General features: G+C 43.8%; 9 protein-coding genes across 9 annotated transcripts; 6 read left to right on the forward strand and 3 right to left on the reverse strand.

Annotated features, from left to right (window-relative positions):
• Positions 1-276: 276 nt before the first annotated feature.
• Positions 277-1,624, forward strand: EAF02_008399 (uncharacterized protein; the record flags this gene model as incomplete). Its single annotated transcript, XM_038904447.1, has 3 exons — positions 277-772; positions 861-1,228; positions 1,283-1,624. 3 exons carry the CDS (start codon positions 277-279, stop codon positions 1,622-1,624), a joined length of 1,206 nt encoding a protein of 401 aa, XP_038755504.1.
• A 975-nt stretch (positions 1,625-2,599) lies between these two features.
• Positions 2,600-3,218, reverse strand: EAF02_008400 (uncharacterized protein; the record flags this gene model as incomplete). The annotated part of the gene is made up of 3 exons (XM_038904448.1): positions 2,600-2,970; positions 3,054-3,132; positions 3,192-3,218. 3 exons carry the CDS (start codon positions 3,216-3,218, stop codon positions 2,600-2,602), a joined length of 477 nt encoding a protein of 158 aa, XP_038755505.1.
• A 305-nt stretch (positions 3,219-3,523) lies between these two features.
• EAF02_008401 (uncharacterized protein) lies at positions 3,524-6,161 on the forward strand (the record flags this gene model as incomplete). Its single annotated transcript, XM_038904449.1, has 2 exons — positions 3,524-3,590; positions 3,643-6,161. The coding sequence occupies 2 exons, from the start codon at positions 3,524-3,526 to the stop codon at positions 6,159-6,161; spliced, it is 2,586 nt and encodes an 861-aa protein (XP_038755506.1).
• A 413-nt stretch (positions 6,162-6,574) lies between these two features.
• EAF02_008402 (uncharacterized protein) lies at positions 6,575-8,333 on the forward strand (the record flags this gene model as incomplete). Its single annotated transcript, XM_038904450.1, has 5 exons — positions 6,575-6,636; positions 6,704-6,774; positions 6,826-6,905; positions 6,961-7,665; positions 7,716-8,333. 5 exons carry the CDS (start codon positions 6,575-6,577, stop codon positions 8,331-8,333), a joined length of 1,536 nt encoding a protein of 511 aa, XP_038755507.1.
• A 154-nt stretch (positions 8,334-8,487) lies between these two features.
• EAF02_008403 (uncharacterized protein) lies at positions 8,488-10,371 on the reverse strand. Its single transcript, XM_038904451.1, has 2 exons — positions 8,934-10,371; positions 8,488-8,866 (listed from the first exon to the last, which is right to left on the reverse strand). The coding sequence occupies exons 1-2, from the start codon at positions 9,347-9,349 to the stop codon at positions 8,617-8,619; spliced, it is 666 nt and encodes a 221-aa protein (XP_038755508.1). The 5' UTR covers positions 9,350-10,371; the 3' UTR covers positions 8,488-8,616.
• Positions 10,372-11,354: 983 nt separating this feature from the next.
• On the forward strand, positions 11,355-13,276 carry EAF02_008404 (uncharacterized protein; the record flags this gene model as incomplete). The annotated part of the gene is made up of 2 exons (XM_038904452.1): positions 11,355-11,733; positions 11,791-13,276. Exons 1-2 carry the CDS (start codon positions 11,528-11,530, stop codon positions 13,274-13,276), a joined length of 1,692 nt encoding a protein of 563 aa, XP_038755509.1. The 5' UTR covers positions 11,355-11,527.
• Positions 13,277-14,182: 906 nt separating this feature from the next.
• Positions 14,183-14,551, forward strand: EAF02_008405 (uncharacterized protein; the record flags this gene model as incomplete). The annotated part of the gene is made up of 2 exons (XM_038904453.1): positions 14,183-14,242; positions 14,297-14,551. The coding sequence occupies 2 exons, from the start codon at positions 14,183-14,185 to the stop codon at positions 14,549-14,551; spliced, it is 315 nt and encodes a 104-aa protein (XP_038755510.1).
• A 1,410-nt stretch (positions 14,552-15,961) lies between these two features.
• EAF02_008406 (uncharacterized protein) lies at positions 15,962-19,122 on the forward strand (the record flags this gene model as incomplete). Its single annotated transcript, XM_038904454.1, has 8 exons — positions 15,962-16,029; positions 16,082-16,244; positions 16,299-16,466; positions 16,520-17,180; positions 17,231-18,144; positions 18,196-18,314; positions 18,360-18,439; positions 18,488-19,122. 8 exons carry the CDS (start codon positions 15,962-15,964, stop codon positions 19,120-19,122), a joined length of 2,808 nt encoding a protein of 935 aa, XP_038755511.1.
• Positions 19,123-21,576: 2,454 nt separating this feature from the next.
• Positions 21,577-23,795, reverse strand: EAF02_008407 (uncharacterized protein; the record flags this gene model as incomplete). The annotated part of the gene is made up of 6 exons (XM_038904455.1): positions 21,577-21,614; positions 21,784-21,992; positions 22,060-22,657; positions 22,711-23,083; positions 23,142-23,494; positions 23,765-23,795. 6 exons carry the CDS (start codon positions 23,793-23,795, stop codon positions 21,577-21,579), a joined length of 1,602 nt encoding a protein of 533 aa, XP_038755512.1.
• Between the last annotated feature and the right edge of the window lie 135 nt (positions 23,796-23,930).

Raw genomic sequence — 23,930 nt, forward strand, 5'->3', positions numbered from 1 at the left:
GGTCGTGAATCATTAATCATCTCCTGTATCATATCTGAATATTCACTCTATCAAAAATGACTTTGTTCTTGGTCATATTATATAGTTCTTGAAGTCTCCCCCCTTGATCTCCTTTAATCGTGAATGTACAACTAATACCAAATCCCGAAATCAACTTTTTATTCTCCTTCAAGAACAATAAAGCATTAATAATAGAGACATAACGAGACTCACGACCACGATCACACTCATACAACTTCCGATATTATACTGCATCGCTACAGCTCACACATAATTATGTGTCTCATACGCCCTTTTCGATACACCTGCTGCGACCGAACCTACGTCGAAGTCTCCAAACTTGATAGCAGCTGTCCCGACGGATGGCCGCTAGAAAAATGTCCCGAAGATCTATGTCTTGTACATGGTTCCAGAGTTAGAGATCAACGGTGGTTGCTTCAGGGTACATGTTGGAGATGTCAAGCCATGAGTGAAGGACTTGAAGGAGACGATTACGAAGCTAGAAGACCACCTATCGATAACGCGTTTGTGGTTGAGGGTCTAGAGAACTGTAGTCCAGAAGGACGACGAAGAAGAACTGAGCATGCTGGAAACTGTTGGTTTTGTGGTGCAAGCAGTGATGGAGTTAGGGACTGTGAATCATGTGACGGAACGGGATGTGCAAGCAAGGGCAAGAATAAAGCTGTCGAAGATGTACCTGAATGCCCCGTTAAGAAGAAGCGTCGCACAACTGCTACTGTTGCTGGAGGAGGCATTTCCAAGCCTAGAAGAGGTAGACCACCTGGAGGCGGCAAGAAGAAGAAAACTGGCAGCAATCAAAGAAGAGGGCCAAATGAATCAAATCTCGTCTTTCATGGAAGGCAATAACTCATATCAGCAAGGACAATTTCGTCCCGACATTCCAGAATCCTCATACAACAACTATTCTTGGCAATCCGCTGAACAGAATGGAGACCCTAGCTTACCTAGTTACGGCATGGATGTTGATGACGACCCCTATGCAGGACAATCCCACGGCATGCCTGTATTCACAGTTCGGGCACCCCTTCACCAATACGGTACCATGGCAGATTACGAAGTGAATCCGCAACAAGTAGAGCGCTACACAATGGGATATCAAGATCATCCCCAGTCCTCTATTGAATTTGATCACGAGGGATCACATGGTGAATTCAATACTGACGACGGCGGTGAAGGAGTAAGGTCCGATAATTTAGACACCTCTGAGGTACGTTAATATGACCCGTATATGAAGAGAAATGAACTAACAACCTCTGAATAGAATCAGTTTGCCTTTTCAACTGGCTTGCATCACAGTCATGATGCTACCTTTTTGACTCATAATGACTGGCCCGAATATGCGGATAGTTTGACACATTCTCCTTCAAAGGAGACAAACAATGAGTTCGCACCAACTCATGATACGGATATGCAATCCGCAGGCCCGGACGCACAGGTCGCGCAAATGACGGTCGACCGGTTCACTCCCCAACCACGTTATTTGCCTAGTCCCACGCTCTCAGAAGCTCATATTGCTCAGCATGCTCCTCCTAACAATTTCACGGCAACCTCAACCTCAACTCCTGCTTTCGACTTCCACTGTAGCAGGCAATACATCTGCTAGTGCTTCTCTTCCTATTTCACGTATCGCTACTCCTCCTTAGAGGATTACTATTATCAACCGGCAATATGTACTTACGACATACTTACAAATAGACCTATATCTATACGTTCCAGAGTTCAGGGCAACTTCTGTGTCTTTGCTACATTTACAACCTGATCTAGATACCCTTCTTTTCTTCTGCCGGTTACTATTCTTTTCTTTCTTTTCTTTTCTCCTTTGTTCTTCCTAGGCGTGGAGGTTTTTCAAGTGTTTCTTTTTCTCTCGCCCCTAGAATTGGTAGCGAGTGAGTGGTCTCACATAGACATGGACTTTGTGACGTTGACATAGATTGGGATGGATTTGTACTATAAGAAGATTTTCTTATACGAATGGATTAGTAGATGGTGTGTTAGTTCATGAGTTGAAAGTGGTAGGCGTGGCAAGGGGCGGCTGAGAAGTCAGTAGGCTTGTTCATATGTGGAAAGGGAAATATGTTGGTGGAAACAAATGCATTGTTCATATGTGGAATGGGATATGTGCTGGTGGTCTGATTTGTAAATATTCACAGGCCGAGGAAGGGATATCATTACCTGTATATTCATCAATGAACATTTAACACGGAAAAGACAGTCCCAGAAGACAAGATGTGATAAGTAGATGTGATAAGTAGTCGTGACTTCCAGCATAAAGGTGTATGTAAGAAGATGGGCAAATATTAAATAAACGGCTGAATTTAATCCTTGAGAATAGAGGCTCGACAACTTGGCAAACGCCTCACATTCCCTTTTGGTATTAGATTAGTATGTACTCTCATGTACCAATCCACCACGAAGGCCAAAGTAGCAATCCCATATATGCGACGCTATGCTGTGATGTCAACATCAAAATATCCACCCCCCTTAATCATGCTGTTCGGTTACTTCTCCGGGAATATCCACGTCCACCTGGGCAGTTCAGGACACTTTATTCGTCCACCATAAAACAACTTCGATTCTTTCACTTCTTCTCGTCTCCTGGAGCAACAGCAGAAGTGGTGCCTATCTTTCTTTTCTTTGCCTTAAGCTTTTCCTTCGCTTTGCTCCTATCTCTCTTTTTCAGCGCACTCATGCCACCTTTACATATTTCTGCATATCTAGCGAAGAACGAATCTAATTGATCTGGCTGGACGACGGTGGACAGTTTTGTCTTTTCTGAACGTTTCTTTTTGCCTTTGCCATTTGTGGCGCGAATGAGAAGTGGCATAGGGGCGTCGCGTGAAAGGTCTGGGAACTGAGCAGTGAGGACATCGTTGAGAGCATTCATCTCGACATCGTTACCGGGAGGTAGCGCCGCGGTTGTGGAAGCATAGGAGGCCGAGTCATAGCTATCTATTATGGCAGTTAGAAACCTGTCCATAGAAGTCCGGAAAGGCTTCTCCGTTGCAGGAGCATATGGGTATTGAAATACTTACAACATTTCTGTGTTAAGAAAACAGAACCATGATCTTTTTCCCGTCGGGAATCAAAAAGAGGAGCGAGTTTCGAGAAGAACTATTTGCGCAAAGAATTACTAGTTGCCCAAGGCCATATGAGTAGTAATAGAAACATACCTCATCATTACTTAAATGCGACACCATAGTGTAAACTGCTGTTATGATGCTGTTTTTAAGCTGCGATTAATGATTGTGGGGGTGATGAAATGTGTGGGGTTCTGGACCAGGCTAAAGCAAGGCTGAAGGTTTTCGTCAAGGCTACGGTAGGAAAAAAAGTCTGGATAAACCTCAAAATTTCTTATCGGTATCTGAGGATGATCGGATATTTTTTGCCTTTTAAAACAAAACTTATTGTATTTAATAACTAAGCTGCAGCTGTTTACTTGGGAGTTGTAGCATTGATTAGTGATTCAAATAGAGTCTGTTATTTGTTACGGTATTTCACAAATATGGCACCGCCAAAATCTACAGCTCCAAAGCTACCCAGTAGTCTTCTTCAGCAATTGGGAATCGAAGGTGAATACTAGCCATTGACAACTCATTCTCATATGCTTACAATTTTCTGTAGATGGTGGTGGAAATGGAGGTCGAGGGCGCAAACGTCTCGGGCGTAAAGAAATGCGCAAAGCGGAAAGACAAGAGAAGAAGCAGAGTAGATCCCAGTCCTCTAGGCCTCCTCCGCAAAAACGATTGAAGTCACAACATCCTAAGTATAATCATGTCGACAGTGATGACGAGGAAGACGAAGATATTGAACCGCTGAACGCGAAGGTTATCCCAGAAACAAAACAAGACGATAGCCCAAAACCAAAATCCATATTGAAAACGACGAAGAAAGCAGACCCCAAACCAGCGAAGGCATCCCTTAAGGACGATGTGAACACCGAATCAAGGATAGGAAAAAACATTTCGAGGGCTGTCAAGGATAAATTGGCGGAAGACGATGATGAGATCGCCGCTCTGGAGAAGAAATTGGGGTTGAAAGGGAAGAAGAAAGGTCTACCAAAATCATTCCAAGAGGATGGGTTAGATGATCTTCTGGGTGATCTGGATGCCTTAGACGAGAGCGAAGATGAGGAAGTACAAGAAAAGAAAAAAGGAAAAGCGGAGGCAAATGACTGGCTTCAGCGCAAAAGAGCAGAAGCCCGAAAGCGAGCAAGGGGCAATGAAAGTTCTGAGGACGAAGAAGAGGACGAAGACGACGAGATGATGGATGATGATGACGACGAAGCGTCTGATATGTCAATAGAGGAAGGTGATTTCTCGGACGGCGATTCAGGTGACGACGATGAGGGTACAGCTGAGGACGACTTCGAAGGTTTTGGTTCGGGGAGTGATGAAGACGCCCCCCCGAAGCCAAAAGTCCGCGAAAACCCGTACGTGGCACCTGTGTCTGCAACTGCAACATCCACTGGAAAATATATCCCACCTTCATTACGAAAAGCATCTTCTTCAGATTCTGAAGATTTAGTGCGTCTGCGGCGACAAACTCAAGGTCTGGTCAATAGGTTGACAGAAGCCAATCTATTATCCCTCCTTGGAGACATAGAAAAATTGTATCGGACCAATCCCCGTCAAAACATGACTTCCACCCTCATCGATCTGCTCCTGACATCTGTTTGCGAACCAACGACTTTACCCGACACTCTTATAATCCTCCCCGCCGGATTCATTGCCGCAGTATACAAGATTATTGGTACCGATTTCGGTGCTCAGGTAGTTCAAAGAATAGTTGAACTGTTTGACGAACACTATGCGCGTATACTATCACTAAATCAAGAATCCTCGACATCCGTTCCCGACAGCAAGGAAACTACCAACCTGATAGCTCTACTTTCAGAATTGTATAACTTTCAAGTAGTGGGTAGCAGCCTCATTTTCGATTACATCAAGCTCTTTTTAGATACACTATCGGAACAGAATGCCGAGCTTCTTTTAAAAATTGTGCGCATCTCAGGTCCTCAATTACGACAAGACGACCCTTCAGCACTAAAAGATATTGTTACTATGCTTCGGCCTGCCGTCCAAAAAGCTGGTGGCGAAGATAAATTGTCCGTGAGGACAAAGTTCATGATTGAAACCATCAACGATCTCAAAAACAACAAAATGAAAACTGGGGCTGTTGCTTCTGCTGTCACCTCAGAGCATACAATTCGAATGAAAAAAACACTAGGAACGCTGAATACTCGAAGTATAAAAGCTAGCGAACCCCTGCGCATTGGTCTAAAAGACATTAGAGATTCGGATAAAAAGGGGAAATGGTGGTTGGTTGGTGCGAGTTGGGCAGGTAATGCCGATGACGAGGAAGATTCCACATCAAAAGTTAAAAGCACCAGAGAAGTTAAAGACGTAGATGCAGGGACCTCTGATCTCGTTCAACTTGCCAGAGAGCAACGTATGAACACGGACATTCGCCGAGCTGTATTCATCACCATTATGTCCGCCTCAGACTACCAAGACGCATATTTACGATTGATGAAATTGAAATTAAAAAAGGTACAGGAACTTGAGATACCGAAAGTCTTGATACAATGTTCCGGCGCAGAAAAAATGTACAACCCGTACTACACATTGATAGCAAAGAGACTATGTGGTGATAGAAAGCTCAAGATGGCCTTCCAATTCAGTTTGTGGGATCTTTTCAAGAAAATGGGCGAAACAAATGACGACGATGATGAAGATTTTGAAGAGGATACTGAGCTGGACACGAGGCACATTGTCAATCTGGCCAAGATGTTTGGTACGTTGATGGCAGAAGGTGGACTTGGACTTAACGTTCTCAAGAATCTAAATCTCAGCTATCTACAAGCTAAGACGAAAACTTTCTGTGAGGTTCTCTTTATCACTATTGTTCTTCAAACTCAGAAAGCATCGAAAGAGAGTCGAGATACGAAAGCAATTGCAAATCTGTTCTCGAGGGTGAAGGAAACGCCTCAGATGATAACTGGGCTGCAATATTTCTTAAAGAAAATAGTAGGCAAGACGGATATAGCAGGAGGAAAGGCTGAAAAGGATATCGTCAAATGGGGTTGTAAGGTTGCTGGAGATACACTTCAGGCATTGCTTAATGCAGATACCCCCAGGTAGATAGTGGATAGCGATGTGGGATTAGTAGCTAGAAGATGGCGTCCTTTCTGAATTACTTTGCTCGTGCTTTCATATAACTACTAGTAGTGAGTGAGACACGGGCTGGAACCTATAAAGATTGTTCCCTTTAATTATTTTGGCTTTGCCTGATGTATATCGTATCAGTAGTGATTAATTAGTAGTTTTCTAAGCCGAAGCAACCCTTACAAGTGCCAAATTGATTGTCTTTTTTGGGCTTCCTGGAGACTTCTAGCTTACACAATCAAGCGGCGCCGGGAACTCGCGGTTCTAAAAAGGGTTCTAAAAGATCTCCACGTGATTATCGGATCAATCCGCTTCGCCCGTCCGGTAACTAAACAAACGGCGGCGACCCTAAAACTTGTTGAATAACACAACAATACCCTTCATACAAAATGCTTCGCAGTTTAGTAGTGCCCAGAGCGACCGTCAGGTCTGCTTTCAGACAACAATCCTCGTAAGTGCAATGACCAGACTTCAATTCCTGTTGAAAGTTTTCTGTACTAACTTTTTTTCTCTTTTAGCAGTCTTCCCAAGATAGTTGCCCCTTCAGGAATTGCAAACTTATCGCGACGAGGATATGCCACTGAAGCTGGTCAGTAATCCCAATCGATGTCACGGGGTGAAAACAACTGACATGTAGAAGAGGAGCAAGATTTGGTTATCATCGGAGGAGGTGTTGCAGGATATGTTGCCGCTATTAAAGCCGGTCAAGAGGGCATGAAAGTATGGTTTGCCTAATAGGAGGAAATTTTTTGCAGACTTTTAACATTTTACGCAGGTAACATGTATAGAAAAGCGTGGAACTCTTGGAGGAACATGTTTGAATGTCGGCTGTATTCCCTCGAAAGCTCTACTCAACAATTCGCATCTTTACCACCAAATTTTACATGACACCAAGGCTCGCGGTATCGAAGTCGGAGATGTCAAGCTCAACTTGCAACAAATGATGAAGTCGAAAGACACTGCGGTCGCTGGACTCACAAAGGGTGTTGAATTCTTGTTCAAGAAGAACAATGTTAAATACGTCAAGGGTACTGCTACATTTACTGGCGAGCACGAGGTCAAGGTCAACCTTTCAGAGGGTGGAGAAGAGACTATTATTGGAAAGAACATCCTTATCGCTACTGGTAGCGAGGCCACACCATTCCCAGGACTCGAGGTTGACGAGAAGAGAATCATCACCAGCACAGGAGCTATCGCGCTAGAGAAGGTTCCAGAGAGCATGGTTGTTATTGGTGGAGGTATTATCGGTCTTGAGATGAGCTCTGTCTGGTCAAGACTTGGTACGAAGGTTACTGTTGTTGAGTTCTTACCTCAAATTGGTGGACCAGGAATGGATGCTGAAATCGCAAAATCATCGCAAAAGATCCTCAAGAAGCAAGGCATTGACTTCAAGCTCAACACTAAGGTTATGGGTGGTGATGTTACTGGTGAGAAGGTCAAGCTTAGCCTTGAGGCTGCAAAGGGTGGCAAGGAAGAAACCGTACGCTAAATCTACTAAATATTGCATATACACGCTAACAATTTCCATAGATTGACGCAGATGTCGTACTCGTTGCTATTGGACGAAGACCATACACCGCAGGTCTCGGATTAGAGAACATCGGTCTCGAGACTGACGATAAGGGAAGATTGGTCATCGACTCGGAATACCGAACTAAGGTGCCTCACATCCGAGTTGTAGGTGACTGCACCTTCGGACCTATGCTTGCCCACAAGGCCGAGGAAGAGGCCGTTGCGGTCGTTGAGTACATCAAGAAGGGATACGGACACGTCAACTACGCAGCCATCCCATCTGTTATGTACACACATCCAGAAGTCGCATGGGTTGGCCAAAATGAAGAGGAGCTCAAGGCTGCTGGCACCAAGTACAAGACCGGCACATTCCCATTTTCAGCAAACTCAAGAGCGAAGACCAACTTGGACACCGAAGGTATGGTAAAGATGCTTGCCGATGCTGAGACTGATAGAATCCTTGGTGTTCACATTATCGGACCAAATGCCGGAGAGATGATTGCAGAAGCTACATTGGCTATTGAATATGGCGCGTCAAGTGAGGATATTGGACGCACGTGTCACGCACATCCAACTTTGGCAGAGGCATTTAAAGAGGCTGCTATGGCTACCTATGGCAAGGCTGTCCATTATTAGAAGGTTAAAGGTGGCGGGGGCGTGATTTGATAATGATGGCGCGATCATAAGCATGAGCATGAGCATGAGACTGAAATTTGTGATTCGTGTAAGATATGGTTACATAAATCGTATGCAGTACTCATTGATAACTTATGAAACCCTAGAACTTCTGAATAATCCTCGACTGACTCCTTCCTATTTGTGACCCCTGCTTCCTCCCATGGTCTCTATTACAGACTTGAACAAAATGAAACTTAACAATGGTATAACCCGCAAACGACAACAAGCTAGGAGGTAAAACCTAAATCCGATATGAAAGCCGATTATTTTGTAGCCCACATCTTCCGCCGTGATGCCTTGCATCTCTCATATCTCTCACTCCCCCAAAACCACTAAGAGCACCCAGACTTCCGAGACCACCTACGTTTCCCAAGCCACTCAATCCACCTGCCGCGCCTAAACATGTACCTGAACCAAGTAATCCGACATCTCTATAAGGACTTCGTCCGAGTCTACTGCGAGACAGATGGGCGTATCTTCCTGCATTATGTCTGTGGGCCGTTCGTTAGCACAATTGTTGTTGTGGCCTTCCGTTTATCAGTGAATAATCAAACTTACAATTGCTGGGTAACAGGCTCTATATTTATGCTTGAACATCTTCCATCACCCCTCGTATACCCTCTCGCGCTATTCGTATAGGAATTCAAACCACTGTCGCAATGCGGACATTCGCACGTGGTATAGTACATATCTTGGATCTGAGATTGTGAATAAGATTGAGATTGGAGTGAATAATATTGAGCTTCGATACAAGTACGGCAGTAATGAGCACCAGTTCGTGGATCGTCTTCACAGGACTGGCAGTCGTTATAGATATGAGTAGAATTGTGGGAAGGATGGGTGCGTGGGATAATCAGGGAATGTGCGAGCGCAGTTTGGGGTCGGTGTGGTGTTTGGAGGTAGATTGGGTCGATGTGGGTGTCTAATTGGCGGAAAGCATTGGGATTGTGTTTGCGGAGGCAAGTAAGATTCATTGTGATAATGGTTGAAGACAAAAGTATGTTTTGAAAGATTAGGTTGTAAAATTTGAAAGGGTTGTGAGGTTTGTAGGGCTGTAATAACGTTTATTGAAATGTTGCTGGATTCGAGAGAATGAGATGGATATCCAGCGAGTGTTTTATACCTGGGGGGAAGAAATACCCCCTCGCTGTGAAACGATGGGTTTTGCCCAACAGAATGAGGCTTACACTCATGTACAACCGGGAATATTAGGAGATAACAACGAAGAAAATTCCATATTGTAGTTTATGTGACTTTTAGATCTGCTCTTCTGGGGCAATAGGAGATTTCTGATAGGTATATCTGAAGTTACACAGAGGTGAGGATATCAAGCAAACATAGTTTGTCCCATCGCCGTATGCAATGTCACTTCCGAGTAAAACAGCGATTGGCCTTCGGTGAAGTAGTGATTACTGGATTTGTCTAGAAGAGTCACTGGAGAGGAGGATAGTAGCGGTCTTAGGCTCAATGGGAGATAGAAATGGCTGCTGGTCGCCTTAGAATGCAAAACTTCACCTCGGTGTACGAATGTGGGAAGAGTTGAACCCCAACTCACCAGCACAATCCCGAGGGGCAGTGTTTGGACCTGGATATTACTGAGATGATCATGGTGACTGCTGCATGTTTCCAACGAATAGCGATTGCTTAAGCAGTAGATAACATGTACATCCAAAAAAGACATTACACCCGGAAAAGTGACAATATCGACATGTAAATTGTACTAGCTGATACACTAGAGTACAGCCAAACGTGTACTATTTCTAGAAACTTCTAAAATCATTCGATGTAGCATGAAGGTATTCAGCTCACTGCAGAAGGTCACAATGAAGTCGCTCTCAGTGTCACTAACGGTAGGGTTGCACACGCAAGCAGGAGACTCAAACCCCAGTAAGAGAAAAACTGCACAAGGGACCAACCCATTATAGCAGACAAGGCATCTGCGTTAGACTTGAGGGAAACGAAAAATCCCATTCAAGACCGTCGCCGTTGCCGTCACTATTGCCAACATTCCGCCGAGCCTTTTTGTGAACCGGCTCTCTCACGCTATGAGCTTGGCCTATGGAGAAGATTGAAATTGTTTGCATCAATTCTCATGCCATATGTTTATTCGCAATTGACCCACAGGTGAGAGCTTCTCCAACCCACTTTTTTGCAGATATATGGGTAAATGGGGTGACCAGGTATCTGCTCATCGAACTGCCTTTTTATAGAGTACTTTTGGACCCTTGACGATATCATTCATGTACAATCATATTCGTGAATGACCAGCAGGGACAGTATCAAGGTCATCTTGAAGTAGAGAGAATGCCACAAATACCAGGTCCAATGTGTAGGTGGAAGGGTCAGATTGTTGATTTAGTTGATATTGATGTTGAACCTTCATCAATTGGTAAGACGAAACAGGCTTGACCAACGACATTTAGCCTGTCCCACAAAATTAGGGGTCAAAAATCCAAGCCCCGCCACTGGTTCAAGGGATTGGCATCACTACGGAGGTTGACGGCGTAAGTATTGTAAAACACACCAAAAAGCGACTGAGCTTTTCCCCATTTTTATCTTTTGGATCAATCATATCATTATGCTGATTGAAAATTTATATAGTGAACTTTAGATAGTAAAAGTATTATAAATTTATTTTATCTCTAATAAAATCACTCAAATTTATTGAAATTTATATTTTTCTTTTTAGAAATATTATTCTGAAACTATTTAGAATCTATTTAAAGCTTTAAAAGCTTTAAAAGCTTTCAAATTATAAAAGTTGAAAATGTAAATAAAAGATATCAAAATTCGAAATTTTGAAGGGAATAATTGAATATCTAATAAAATTAGTAAAAGCAGTATTGGAATTTCGTAAAACAACAACTTTTATTAAAAATGAGGCTTACACAACTTATCCCATCAACCTCCGAGCCTCCGTAGTAAGTTGTGACTATACACCGCAAGTTCTTAACGATTACTACTAATAAAGATACTAGACTCTTAGACTTCGTACAATTATCTTTCTTCACAAAGTATAATCAATCAAAATCATCGAATGTTTATTCGATACAAACTCTTTTGAGCGTCAATTGATTGGTTGCTTTTCACACTTTTTCTGTTATTTTACTATCGGCTTCAGCTTATCTGTCCCACGAAACGATCATTTTACAATGTCTTCCTTGAAGGCCGTGGCGGCCGCTTCTAAGGAGAAGATTATATCTCGCAGACAAGTCGAAGGTCTCATCGCAGATGGCAGGTCGATCATTATTGTTGACCAGGCCGTACTCAAAGTAGATGCTTGGATGAAATACCATCCCGGAGGAGACAAGGCCATTAAGCATATGGTAGGAAGGGATGCAACAGATGAAGTGAACGCGTCCGTAAAGTAACAATCACTCTTCCGAGATCACCCAAACTAATAGATTCTCTATAGTCTACACTCGGCAGAAACCAGAGCCCTTATGGGAAGGTATCAAATCGGTAAAATAGAAGGTCGTTGGAAGAACTTTGTCCCTCCAATACAATACGGAAAGTTTCGAAGCTATGTCGAAGGCACGTCCGACGATTCCGAAGAAGACGACAATACTTGCGATGAAAAATCGAGCTCTGAAACTTCAAGACTCCCCTCACCTACATTCGATGAAGATTTCACAGAAGTGCGCAGAAGAGGGTTGGCTAAAGAAGATCGCCCGGTGTCCTCTGCCTCTTCCATTTCATCTGCGCCTGACCTGGACGACGGCATGTCTCACTTTGATGCATTGACTCGAGAACAAATTGTCCTAGACCATGCAAAATATCCTTCTTTAGATCCGGATACTCAAGAAGAAATTGTTCAGAAGTACCGTCTGTTGGATCAACGGATGCGTGCAGAAGGCCTGTATGACTGCAATTACACTTCATACGCAATCGAATGCTGCCGATATACTTTCTTTGCCACTATGGCATTCATGTGCTTGAAGTGGGGCTGGTATGGGACAAGTGGGCTGTTTCTTGGTTGTCTATGGCATCAATTAGTGTTTACGGTGCATGATGCAGGCCATATGGGAATCACCCACAACTTCACGATTGACTCGCTCATCGGCATTTGGCTTGCAGACTTCATTGGTGGTCTATCAATTGGATGGTGGAAACGTAACCACAACGTTCATCACATTGTGACAAACTCTCCCGAGCATGATCCAGACATTCAGCATATCCCCTTCTTCGCCGTTACCCATAGATTTTTGAGCTCTCTGACCTCAACTTACTATGAAAAATGCTTAGAATATGACGCATTCGCGAAATTTCTCCTTCCGTACCAATCATACTATTATTATGTAGTACTCTGCTTTGGTCGATTCAATCTCTACCGCTTGTCCTGGGAGTATCTTCTCCGGGGTCTTGGGCCAAAGAAAGGTCCTGCACGGTGGCAACGATGGCTAGAAATTGCGGGCCAGGTTTTCTTTTGGACTTGGTATGGCTATGGAGTAGTTTACAGAAGCATTCCTACAAATGGTGCCCGAGTTGCATTTGTCTTGATCAGCCATATGGTCACTATGCCAGTCCATGCTCAGATAACTCTTTCACATTTCTCCATGAGCACGTCTGAACTTGGGCCCCACGAGTCCTTTCCACAGAAGATGCTACGCACGACTATGGATATCGACTGCCCACAATGGCTCGACTTCTTTCACGGAGGTCTTCAGTTTCAGGCTATTCATCACCTTTTTCCCAGGATGCCTAGACACAATCTTCGCCGCGCCCAGAAGCTTGTGTTAGAATTTTGCAATGAAGTAGGCATTCCCTATGCGCTCTATGGGTTTGTAGACGGCAATAAGGATGTCATTGGTAGGCTGGAAGAAGTTGGTAGGCAAGCTGCAATCCTGGCTAAATGTCAGAAGAGCATAGTAGAGAAGGGTGATATTCTTCATGGGCACTAGATAAGTCGCAGAACGGCTGCAATACATTATTTTTCACTTCAATATATGACTCGTCTGATCACACGGAGCTATGGGTTGACACCGCTTTTCTATGCATTGATATATCGTCTGAAACTGTAGAATCCCGTCTCTGACTTCAACCAGTCATTGTATAACGTTTCGCGAAGGACCCTGCATACTGCAAGCGATTGAAGACGCAGCGTCCAATACCATTCCATTATAATCTTCCGGGATATCACTTTCCTCCAGAACATTTAAATTAGGCCATTTTTATGATTAATTATCGTCATATAAAAACTTCAGACACTCGGCCCGAATTCTTAATACAGGATTATGCAGTGACAATTGACTCGGGTCATTTGAGAATTCTTCCAGTATACGGAAAGGTACATGAGGGTGCAGGCGGGAATGAGCCCGACATGATGGACTGGAACCTAACCTCATGGTTGGTGATCTCTTGCCCACATTCGCAACAATTGGGGACGGTGAAGCTGCTTCCTGCGCACACACCCGCTGAAGTGTTGTATGCCAAGTGCAAGTTAGTAGAGGAAGCGAACGAATGGAATTGTCGCTGATATGTTACAGCACCAGGCTCGCGCAAGAGTTACCAGTTGTGGCATATTTATGTGATTAAAGGCTGGGACAAAGAGTAGACGGACAAGCAGATGAGAAGTCTTGAGACGTGCTGCATTGGGATTTAAAATTCATGCAAAGCTCCCAATTCAATCTTTAAGACTCTATCTACGATGTCGAGCGAATTCTACATATACCTGCGATGTCCCATCCTTTCGTTAAGACCAAACCTCTCAATCATTTGAACCTACATTAAACTGTGGAACGCCTCTTCAAATCAGCCCATTGCCAACTGCATATCGACGAAGTCCATCACCTCACTTAAACACAAGGATGGGAAACCGCCATATGACCCCCGAGGCTGCTGCACGTATTGCAAAGTCACACCCTGGAGTAAGTTTACTTTCATAAACCACGCTAGAACCACAATACTAAACGTTAGCCCAGTCAGGATTTGCGAGAAGATCTGCTCGAGCAGGTCATAGTAATAGTGAACACGACACTAGATCTCAATCTGCACGGGACGGCGAGATGCGAGCTCAGAACGGGGGAGGTGAAGCATCGAGCGGTAATCAAAATACGAAGACAGATCAAATCTCTGTACAAGACGAACAAGAGCAAGGTACTGGGGGGGAACGATGCCCATATTGCACCTTGGAAGCCCTTTGCGCCCGTCATGCAAGCGAGTGGGGCTGGTGTTAGGAGGCGAATGTGAATACTGTCCGGTTCACTTCGGGATTACGTTAAATGCTTTGAATCGGATTGTTTGCCTATTGTACTATGGTTGTTTTCTGTTTGTACGACGGATCGTCCTCATCTCAAAACACGTTTCGTTGCTGGGATCCTAGATTCGCTGCCGAATGCGTAAATGATAGGATCTATGGGAATTGGCATTGCAATATCCATGCAAAATTAGCTCAGCTGTTGTGATTCGCAATGTTGAGCACAATGGGGAATTCAGAGGCAAACAGCATAACCTGGCCCCTTCAAGTTCATATCAACTCTTGATATTTGTGATGATCATACATGCACAGGCTGCCTAATGAAGTCAACAATCTTCCTATAACAAAGAGAATCCTTGCCGATGTACCACAGCACTTTCTAAGCTCAACTAAACTGAAGAATCTAACGGTCGAGGCTGTGATGAAGTTGAGTCCTCCGCAACAAGGCAACAGATCAAGATGGACAATTCCATATGAGCTCTCAATTGAGACTATGGACCGATCAAAATTAGACATCCAATCAGATACTAAAGCTATACATTCTTGCATATATTCTGAATCCTTCTACGATACATCGTGGCGGTTGACAAGCTGCAATTCTCATTGACTTATTACTACTAGGCACTCACGTGTAAGCTTTGACCATTTATATATGCGCTTCGGGCCGTCTTGACTGGGCCCTACCTAATACTTACGTAATCCGATAACAATCATACCATGAATTGTGAAGAAGCAATTCAAATGTTGAGTCGATGGTTCTCCCAAGTCTCCATGAATGTCTATGTAGGTACTAGGTAGGTACTCAACTTTTAAGTGAAAAGCTGTATATATGTGTATATTGCATGTGTATGGTGCATTTTGTAGAAATACCTTGATTAATCTTATTGCTCTTATTAATTTCTAATACTGTTTGTCCTTTATTTAAAGGCACACCTTCTGATTGGGTAGAGCCTTCTATTCTATTGAAGATCACAGACTCCTCCGCCATCAAGCTTTCCTGCCTCGTCGATAACTTGAGATCCACATCCACAGCCTCTCATGCAAACAACGAATCTCTTCACACTACAAATCCTTCACTTGCAATACACTTCAAACATACTCTCGTCATTCACCACTGCCGACAATAATAGATTAGGATACCTCACCGCCTTGAAATAAATTCAGTGTTCTGTTCAGCATTCATCTCCTTCGTGAATACAACTCACGGTGCACCCACCATTCACTCATGTGATATCCCCGTTACAGCTAGCTATCCACAGATCTACCCACTTTCTTCGCCATTCTGCTTTGCTTTTGCTTTGCGATATGAGAAAGAGATATTGAGAGAGGGTGTCATCGGAGCAAATTATTCTGAGGTAACATGAACTTTTGACCTCACCAGTAACTCAACATGGATCAAAGTATACAGCGTGCTCTGAATGATAAGCTTTACGACAAACGGAAGGTCGGCGCCTTAGAGTAAGTGCGATGAGAATCCTACCTGTAACAATGTATTAACAGATATCTACAGTCTTGAACGGGTCATTCGTGATCTTACAGCAGCCAAGGAGTTTGATAAAATCAAAAAGATCATCCAGCAACTGTGTAACGATTATGCTTACGCTGTCCACCAGCCGCATGCCAGGAATGGCGGTCTCATTGGTCTCGCTGCTGCTGCTATTGCATTAGGCCCGGTATGATACAGAGGTGTGTTGGAGTTACATGTATCAAGCTGATGTTTTTGATAGGACCTCGCAAGATACCTTGACGAAATTGTTCCACCAGTCCTCGCCTGCTTCACAGATCAAGATGCTCGAGTAAGGTATTATGCGTGCGAAAGTATGTACAATATTGCCAAAGTGGCAAAGGGTGAAGTTTTACCTTACTTTAATGACATATTCGACGCTTTATGTAAGGCAAGTCAGACCCAGAATCCGTCAAAAGTATTTTCGGACTAATGACCGAACAGCTAGGAGCGGACTCAGAACTCTCAGTCAAAAATGGTGCAGAGCTTCTGGATCGTCTGATAAAGGACATAGTGTCTGAATCTGCAGCTACCTACGTATCGATTCTTCATACTTCTGACGATTCCATGTCCGATTCTAATAAGGAAACCCTCGAGGATTCCGATGATCTTCCTACAGCCTTCTCCCTGGCTCGCTTCATACCTTTATTAAAAGAACGAATTTACGTGATAAATCCATTCACGCGCACCTTTCTCGTGGGGTGGATAACTTTATTAGATTCTATTCCAGATTTAGAACTTGTTTCTTTCCTCCCTGAATTTCTCGGTGGGCTGTTTAAGTTCTTGAGTGATCCAAATCGTGATGTTCACGTGGCTACTCAAGGTGCAATTGAGAGATTTCTTAGTGAAATAAAGCGAATTTCACGCATCAAGAAAGGTATAGAAGAAAGCCGAAAATCGCGCAGCGACACGAAACGAAAACGGTCAGGTTCTATGGACAGCGAAGGATCGACGGCACCAGATCTAGGTGGAGATGACGACTCAGGTATGGATGTAGATGACAAAGACATCAGTAGTGATGACGACTGGGTTCCCGGTCAAGATGTTCACGTAAATCATAAAGAAATTCTTGTCATCCTTACTGCGAATCTGGACACTCCATTGGGTAAGGATAATGTATTGAAATCTCTGATTCAACCAGCTGACATCAGATAGAAGAGGATAGCTTACTTGAATCGCTAAGATGGATTGTTGAATTCCTAAACATCTGCCCTGAAGAAGTCCTTCCATTTGCCCCAAAGATATTGGCACATCTACTTCCAGCTATGGCTAGTGGAGTCGATACCATTCGACAAGCTGCTGCCCGTGTCAACACATCCTTGATGGCTTATGTTGTGTCACTATCGGACGAAGGTTGTGCTACTTCAGAGGCACCTTCCTCAGCCCCTTCGAGATTTCTCGCCATGAAAGAATCAAATCCCACTGAACGAAGAGACTCTTCCGCTACAAATCGTGGCTCCTTGTCCGGATCTCGTGAGCTTGACAAGAGAGATATAGAAGTACAGACACCCCCGCCTCCCTCTAGCAAAGCGCAAACACCTACACCGCCATACCAGGCACATGTAGATCTCGATTATGCTGCAGCGGTCAGCTCATTAACGTTACTATTTCTTAATGATCACGAAGTAACTAGAGTTGAAGCTCTAAATTGGTTACTCATGCTACACAGGAAAGCACCTAAGAAGCTGCTCGCATTTAATGATGGAATATTTCCTGCTCTTCTTAAAACACTCTCTGATCCATCGGAAGCCGTGGTGACTAAGGATCTCCAACTTTTATCTCAGATTTCGAGAAACAGCGATGATGACTATTTTACTTCTTTCATGGTAAACTTACTTCAACTATTTTCTACTGACAGGAAGCTCCTCGAGACTCGAGGAAACTTGATCATTCGACAATTATGTATTAATCTTAGCGCAGAGCGAATCTACAGAACACTTGCGGATTGCATAGAAAAGGAAGAAGATGTTGAATTTGCAAGCATTATGGTACAGAACCTTAATAATAATCTCATCACTGCACCGGAATTAGCAGATCTCAGGAAAAGGCTTCGAAATATTGAGAATAAGGTCCGTAATATCCACAGTCCAATGAAAAATCATCTGCTAATGGCTGCATAGGACGGACAAGCTTTCTTCGTCGCTCTCTTCAGGTCATGGTGCTACAATGCTGTAGCTACCTTCTCACTTTGTCTTTTAGGCCAAGCTTATGAGCAAGCATATAATCTTCTTCAGATATTGTATGCATGAGAAGTCCGTAATCGAAATAATACTGACATCAATAGTGCCGAACTCGAGATGACAGTTAACATGCTTATCCAAATCGATAAACTTGTGCAATTGCTAGAATCACCTGTCTTTACATGTAAGGTGACTATCTCAAACCACAAATATTGCTAATCACCCTTTGTAGATCTTCGCCTCCAACTACTTGAGCCCGAAAAATATCCTCATCTTTACAAGTGTCTTTACGGCCTTCTTATGCTGCTTCCACAATCCTCGGCTTTTGCAGCATTGAAGAATAGGTTAAATAGTGTGAGCGCAATAGGCTACCTACACATAGCACCTCGAGCGTACGTACCTTCTTCATCTCGTAATAACAGTGTAGTGGACGCGTTTTCTACCTTTGCTCTCCATCAACGTCAAAAGAGTGGCACAGAAACTCATAGTTCTTTTCCTTCATTTAGCGTTCAGACGACTGCAGGACCGTCAAATTATGACAGGAGTAGCAGATTGAAAGGCAGGGAGGAAAGTGGCATCAGGTGGGGAGAATTACTTGACAAATTTAGAATTGTACAAGAGAGGGCGAGACGGGCGAGAAGGCCTGGTGGGGATATGGATGATGGATTGAGCGGTTTTGAGTCGAGAATGGAGAGTGGAGAGAGTAGGGGTTTCAAAGATTCGACGAGGTTATCTGGACCGTCTCCAGTATCTAAAGATGCACCAAGTGGAATTCCATCCGGACCACAACATACGAAATCGAGGAGTAGCCTGGGAAAGTTTGGCAGGTTGGGAGGAGCGGTTGCAGGGGGTAGACCAAGGAAGTGACTATAGGATAGATGATCAGGCGAAGAACATACACATACTTATACCGGAAAGTTTAATATTTTGATACAATGGGTATAATATGCTGCGTTGTTTTCTGTTTTCATGGTTTCTCTCTACATTGTAATCACCATCTGCTCTCAAATACAGTTCCCTCGTCATTGAAGGGTTCGATCACCCCTAGTATAAAGCCACGAGCTGTGACCATCTTATCAACATGAAATACATTAGTCTTATTCCAACGTCTACAATCTCTTTCAGCCACTTATCTCTGAGAGTTTTGTCAGTGCCTCGATCAGTCCCAAGATGAGCAATTTCTGAGCGATATTGACAAGGACGTGGAATATTTGGTTGCTAGCACCATGCATGAAAATACCAGTATGTAACAGCTTTAGAAGTCCTGCCTTGCTTACCTAAACGTTAGAAACTCCTGGCCATATTGTTCCAGAGTTTGCGTAACACTATCTTGCCTGGTATACGAGCAATTTTGTCGTGTAGTTTTCCACTGTCTGTCAGGGTCACACTTTTCAGCAAGACACTAGTAGATGCGATTTGGCTCACTCCCATTATAGAAGTTTAGATGGACGGCCTGAGGCCTTGGATATGAGTTGTGGTTATTTGTATTCATGAAAAGATGTTCAAGGAGGCTCTCAGGAGGGACTCTCTACCAACATTATTGTTCTCTAACTCAACGAGCTTTTCAGAAGTCGACTTGTGATGGTGCATATCTCATTTTCTTCGGAATTGATACCGTGTAAGCAATATCCGAATGGTCTTACCAGTGCATGTTGTGTAATACTATCACTAGACTTCTCACTGACTTGAATAGCATATCTAAATATCTAGCAGGTTGTCAAAAATGCGATTGATCTGTGCTCAGTCACTTCTCTCTTGCCACGTGTCTTACGAAGTAATGCACTGTAGACATTCATGACAGCACGTAAAGCTGATGGGATATCTTCATGGCTTTCCAACACATTTCCAACCTATCTTTATATTTCATTGCTAACCAGTGGATTTCGAACATGCTTTCGTATCCGAAACTACCCATGTCGAATGCACTCGCGTGCATATCTCTTCACCAACAGTTGGCTGCTCCGTTGAACATACCGACGGTTCTGTGAGAACCATGAAAATACAGATGAGAGAATTGCGTTTTCGGATTAGAATACACAAGTCTGCGGCGGGGAATCACCTCAAAGTTTGTAAAGGTTGCAAAGAATTAGAAACACAAGTGTAAACGTAGGAACGATAAGCGAAATTCCCAAGCGAAATTTTACAAACGAAGACAAAGTTTCCTGGTCATTTGTAACAAAGTCAATTCTAAAAGTTAGGAAGAGTTATCACGTACTATTTACGCATATTATCAAACCTGGCTATCTTTCCTTGTATATCGTGTACAGAAGCAGACTGGTTCTTACAAGTAGAAGTGAAGGCAGCCTATTTGGAAAGAAATTGCTGAGATACTCATCCACTCGTTGCTGCGATCACCGAAGAAGGGACCCTAAAAGATTCGAGCTCGCTAGAACCAAACTGCCCGTCGGTCTCCCACAGCTCCCTCGCACGGCGCTACTCACTGGAACCATCTCATATTTAGCCACGTACTCTCCAGAACGCCCGCGGCTCCATTCATTGTATTTCCCGACACTGCGCCCATCTGCCCTGTTTTGGTAACCCTCACTCCACGATAAACTCGTCATCAGATAGGAGGGCCAATCACAAAGCTCTTGAGTTAAGAGCTCAAGTGCGATCCCAATTGGAACGATCTGATTACCCAGTCTCTCAACCATATGCTTCACGATCTTCCGAGATAGATTGAGAATTGAAAACACCATGGATACATGTAACACATGACAGCCTGCAACATGTGTGTGGTATTATAGTTTGAGAAATCATTGCGCAAGGAATGTTTTGTCGATTTTATGAATGTGAGACGTATTGGATGCGTAGTTCAATCATCGACTTGGAACTGGAAGAGGCCTAAATATTAGGTTTCCGGATTTAGTAAGTATACTTATCAGCCTCACCAGAATCATGACCTATGATTTAAGTGTAGCTCCTCCTAGCCCATCGCATAACGAAGGAACTTCTCGGTTGAGACTTTGGAGTCACGATAATATGGTCACTGAGACAACAAGCAATCGTCGCCAAGAACAAAGGTTACATGTCATTCTTTAACTGTGACATAGGCAAGCCGGCAGATTTCATCGAAGTAGGGGGCGTGTATAAGGATTTGTATGATGCGTTATGGGCGTTTATGGAAAAGGAAAAGATAGCCGAGTGGTGGGTGGGAAAGAAGATCACGCAAACAAGGTGGATGCGAAAACTTGAAAGTAAAATCACTACCTAGGTTGTAGAGCTGCTGCACGATTCACTGCATCAACTACCCAAAAACTTTATCGATATGTATTCAGGGTATCTATACATACATCTCCTCAGTCTAGTTTTTCCCGCCCTCTATTTCGTCTCATCATGTGTTCTCTTGGTACCTTTGCCTGTGAAGTATGAAAATCTTAGCTTTCTATTCTCTTCTGAACAATGCTTGTTGTGCCAAAAACAACGGAAACTCAAACGCAAACTTCATTCAATCATAAAAATTCGAAGGTAACTCAGAACGCCAGAATAATTCGCAAATTTGTTTCAACGCTGGGTGGGTAATCTAACTCTTAACCAAAAGACTGGATCCAGTCATCTCCTCGGGTTGCTTTAAGCCCATAACTTCCAAGATCGTAGGTGCAACATCACCTAGGACGCCTTCATCTGTTTGCTTGAGAGACCAGCCTTGAGGAGCGTTGGCCATGATGAATGGTACTTTGTTGGTTGTGTGAGAAGTCTTTGGTTTACCGTCGGCAAACTTCATTTCTTCGGCATTACTAAGACACGAGTTTGTCAGTGTGATTCGTAGGAACAGAGCATTATAACACGAAACAGAAGACCTACCCGTGATCAGAGGTGATGAAAAGAACATAACCCTCCTTTTTGCAAGTCTCGTAAATCTCGCCAATGGCCTTATCAGTAGCAGCAACACCAATAACTGCAGCTTCATAGACACCAGTGTGGCCAACCATATCGGGAGGTGCAAAGTTGTTCATAACGAACTCGAATTTTCCTTCGGAAATACGCTTGCTCATTTGCTTGGCGACACCTGCAGCACTCATTTCTGGGGCTTTATCGTAAGTAGCAACGCTCTTGTTTGATGGTACGAGATCTTGTGATTCATCTCTGACCTCAAGAGGGAATACCTTCTCGACACCTCCGTTGAAGAAGAATGTAACGTGAGCGTATTTCTCTGTCTCGGCAACATGAACCTGGTTGACACCTTGAGCACCGAGAGTCTCGGCCAAAACATTACCCATGTGTTGGGGCTTGAATGCGATTTCGAATGGGTAATCGAGCTTGTACTGGGTCATGGTAGTAAGAGTGATGTCCTTGGGGTAGGCGAAGTCTGGTTTTGGCGAACGGTCAACGTCACCAAGAAGTTGGGTGATTTCTCGTACACGATCGGATCGGTAGTTGAAGAAGAAAACTTGGTCGTTATCTGGGGTCATTAGTTTGGTTGATGGGGTTTTTTAGGAATCTTGATCCATTTACCTTGGATACGAGCCTCCTTCCCTCCGAGAATAATAGGCTTCAAGAACTCATCATTCTCGCCTTTCTCGTACCTTTCCTTAACTGTCTTGACTGGGTCACTGCTCTCCTCTCCTTCACCGTTGCAAAGACCGCTCAATGCGACTTCGACTCTGTCCCATCTCTTGTCACGGTCCATGGCGTAGAATCTGCCCACCACTGTCGCGACCTCACCGATTCCAATCTCCTTGATCTTCTCAAGAAGGGCCTCCATATAACCAGCGCCGGATTTTGGGTCAGTGTCACGTCCATCACCAAAGAAATGAATGTAAACATGTGGAATTTCGAGCTCCTTTGCGACTTTGAGGAGGGCGTATAGGTGATCTTGCTTGGCGTGCTATTGTCACTCGAGTAAGTACTGTATTTGCCTGTCGATTGGATAGGGGAGTACCTACAACGCCACCATCCGAGATCAAACCACAAAGGTGAAGGCGGCCATTGCCATCCTTGGCTGCCTTGAATGCCTTCATGACAACCTCATTCTTGTTCAGCTCTCCCTTCTTGATTGTTTGGTCGATTCTGACAACATCCTGCCATACAACTCTTCCGGCACCAATATTTAAATGTCCGACCTCCGAGTTGCCCATGAGACCCTCTGGAAGTCCTACTGCCAAGGAGGATGCCTCAAGCTTGGTATATCCATCTGCATTGTTGGCGAAAGCATCCATTACTGGAGTTTCGGCGTTTGTAATCGCATCTCCATCTTTGGGTGAATTTTCACCTGGAACTCCCCATCCATCAATGACAACTGCGCCAAATCATTACAATTAGCCATGAGACTTCAAGATATACAAGTATATAAAATAGTGCAAGAATGTAATCTGGTCTTTTCTTTGTACGAGGTAAAGGGGGTAACAATTTCTCAGTATTGAGCTGAACTGTTGGAATGGAGGTTCGAGGCATTGCGGGCAAGTCGCAATATGTACATGCCAAATGGATAGAGTGAATCAACAGAGTCCTTTCGGGCAATGGATAGATATATCGATAGATTGAGGATACGTGGAATCTTTTGACATACTCAGGACAGCTTTATTTTCGACTTGGACCATTTTGGCGAAATGAAATGTTTCGAATCTAGTAAATACAGGCTATATCAGCTCCAGCTTCGGTACCACCAAACAAAGAGCCTTGATGACCGAATCTCTTTCTAAGAGAAAGAAATGGATATCGAGGACTTGATATCA

Source organism: Botrytis sinoallii (genome assembly GCF_014898435.1).
Source record: "Botrytis sinoallii strain Bc 23 chromosome Unknown BSIN_016, whole genome shotgun sequence".
In the NCBI taxonomy this organism is placed as follows: domain Eukaryota; kingdom Fungi; phylum Ascomycota; class Leotiomycetes; order Helotiales; family Sclerotiniaceae; genus Botrytis; species Botrytis sinoallii.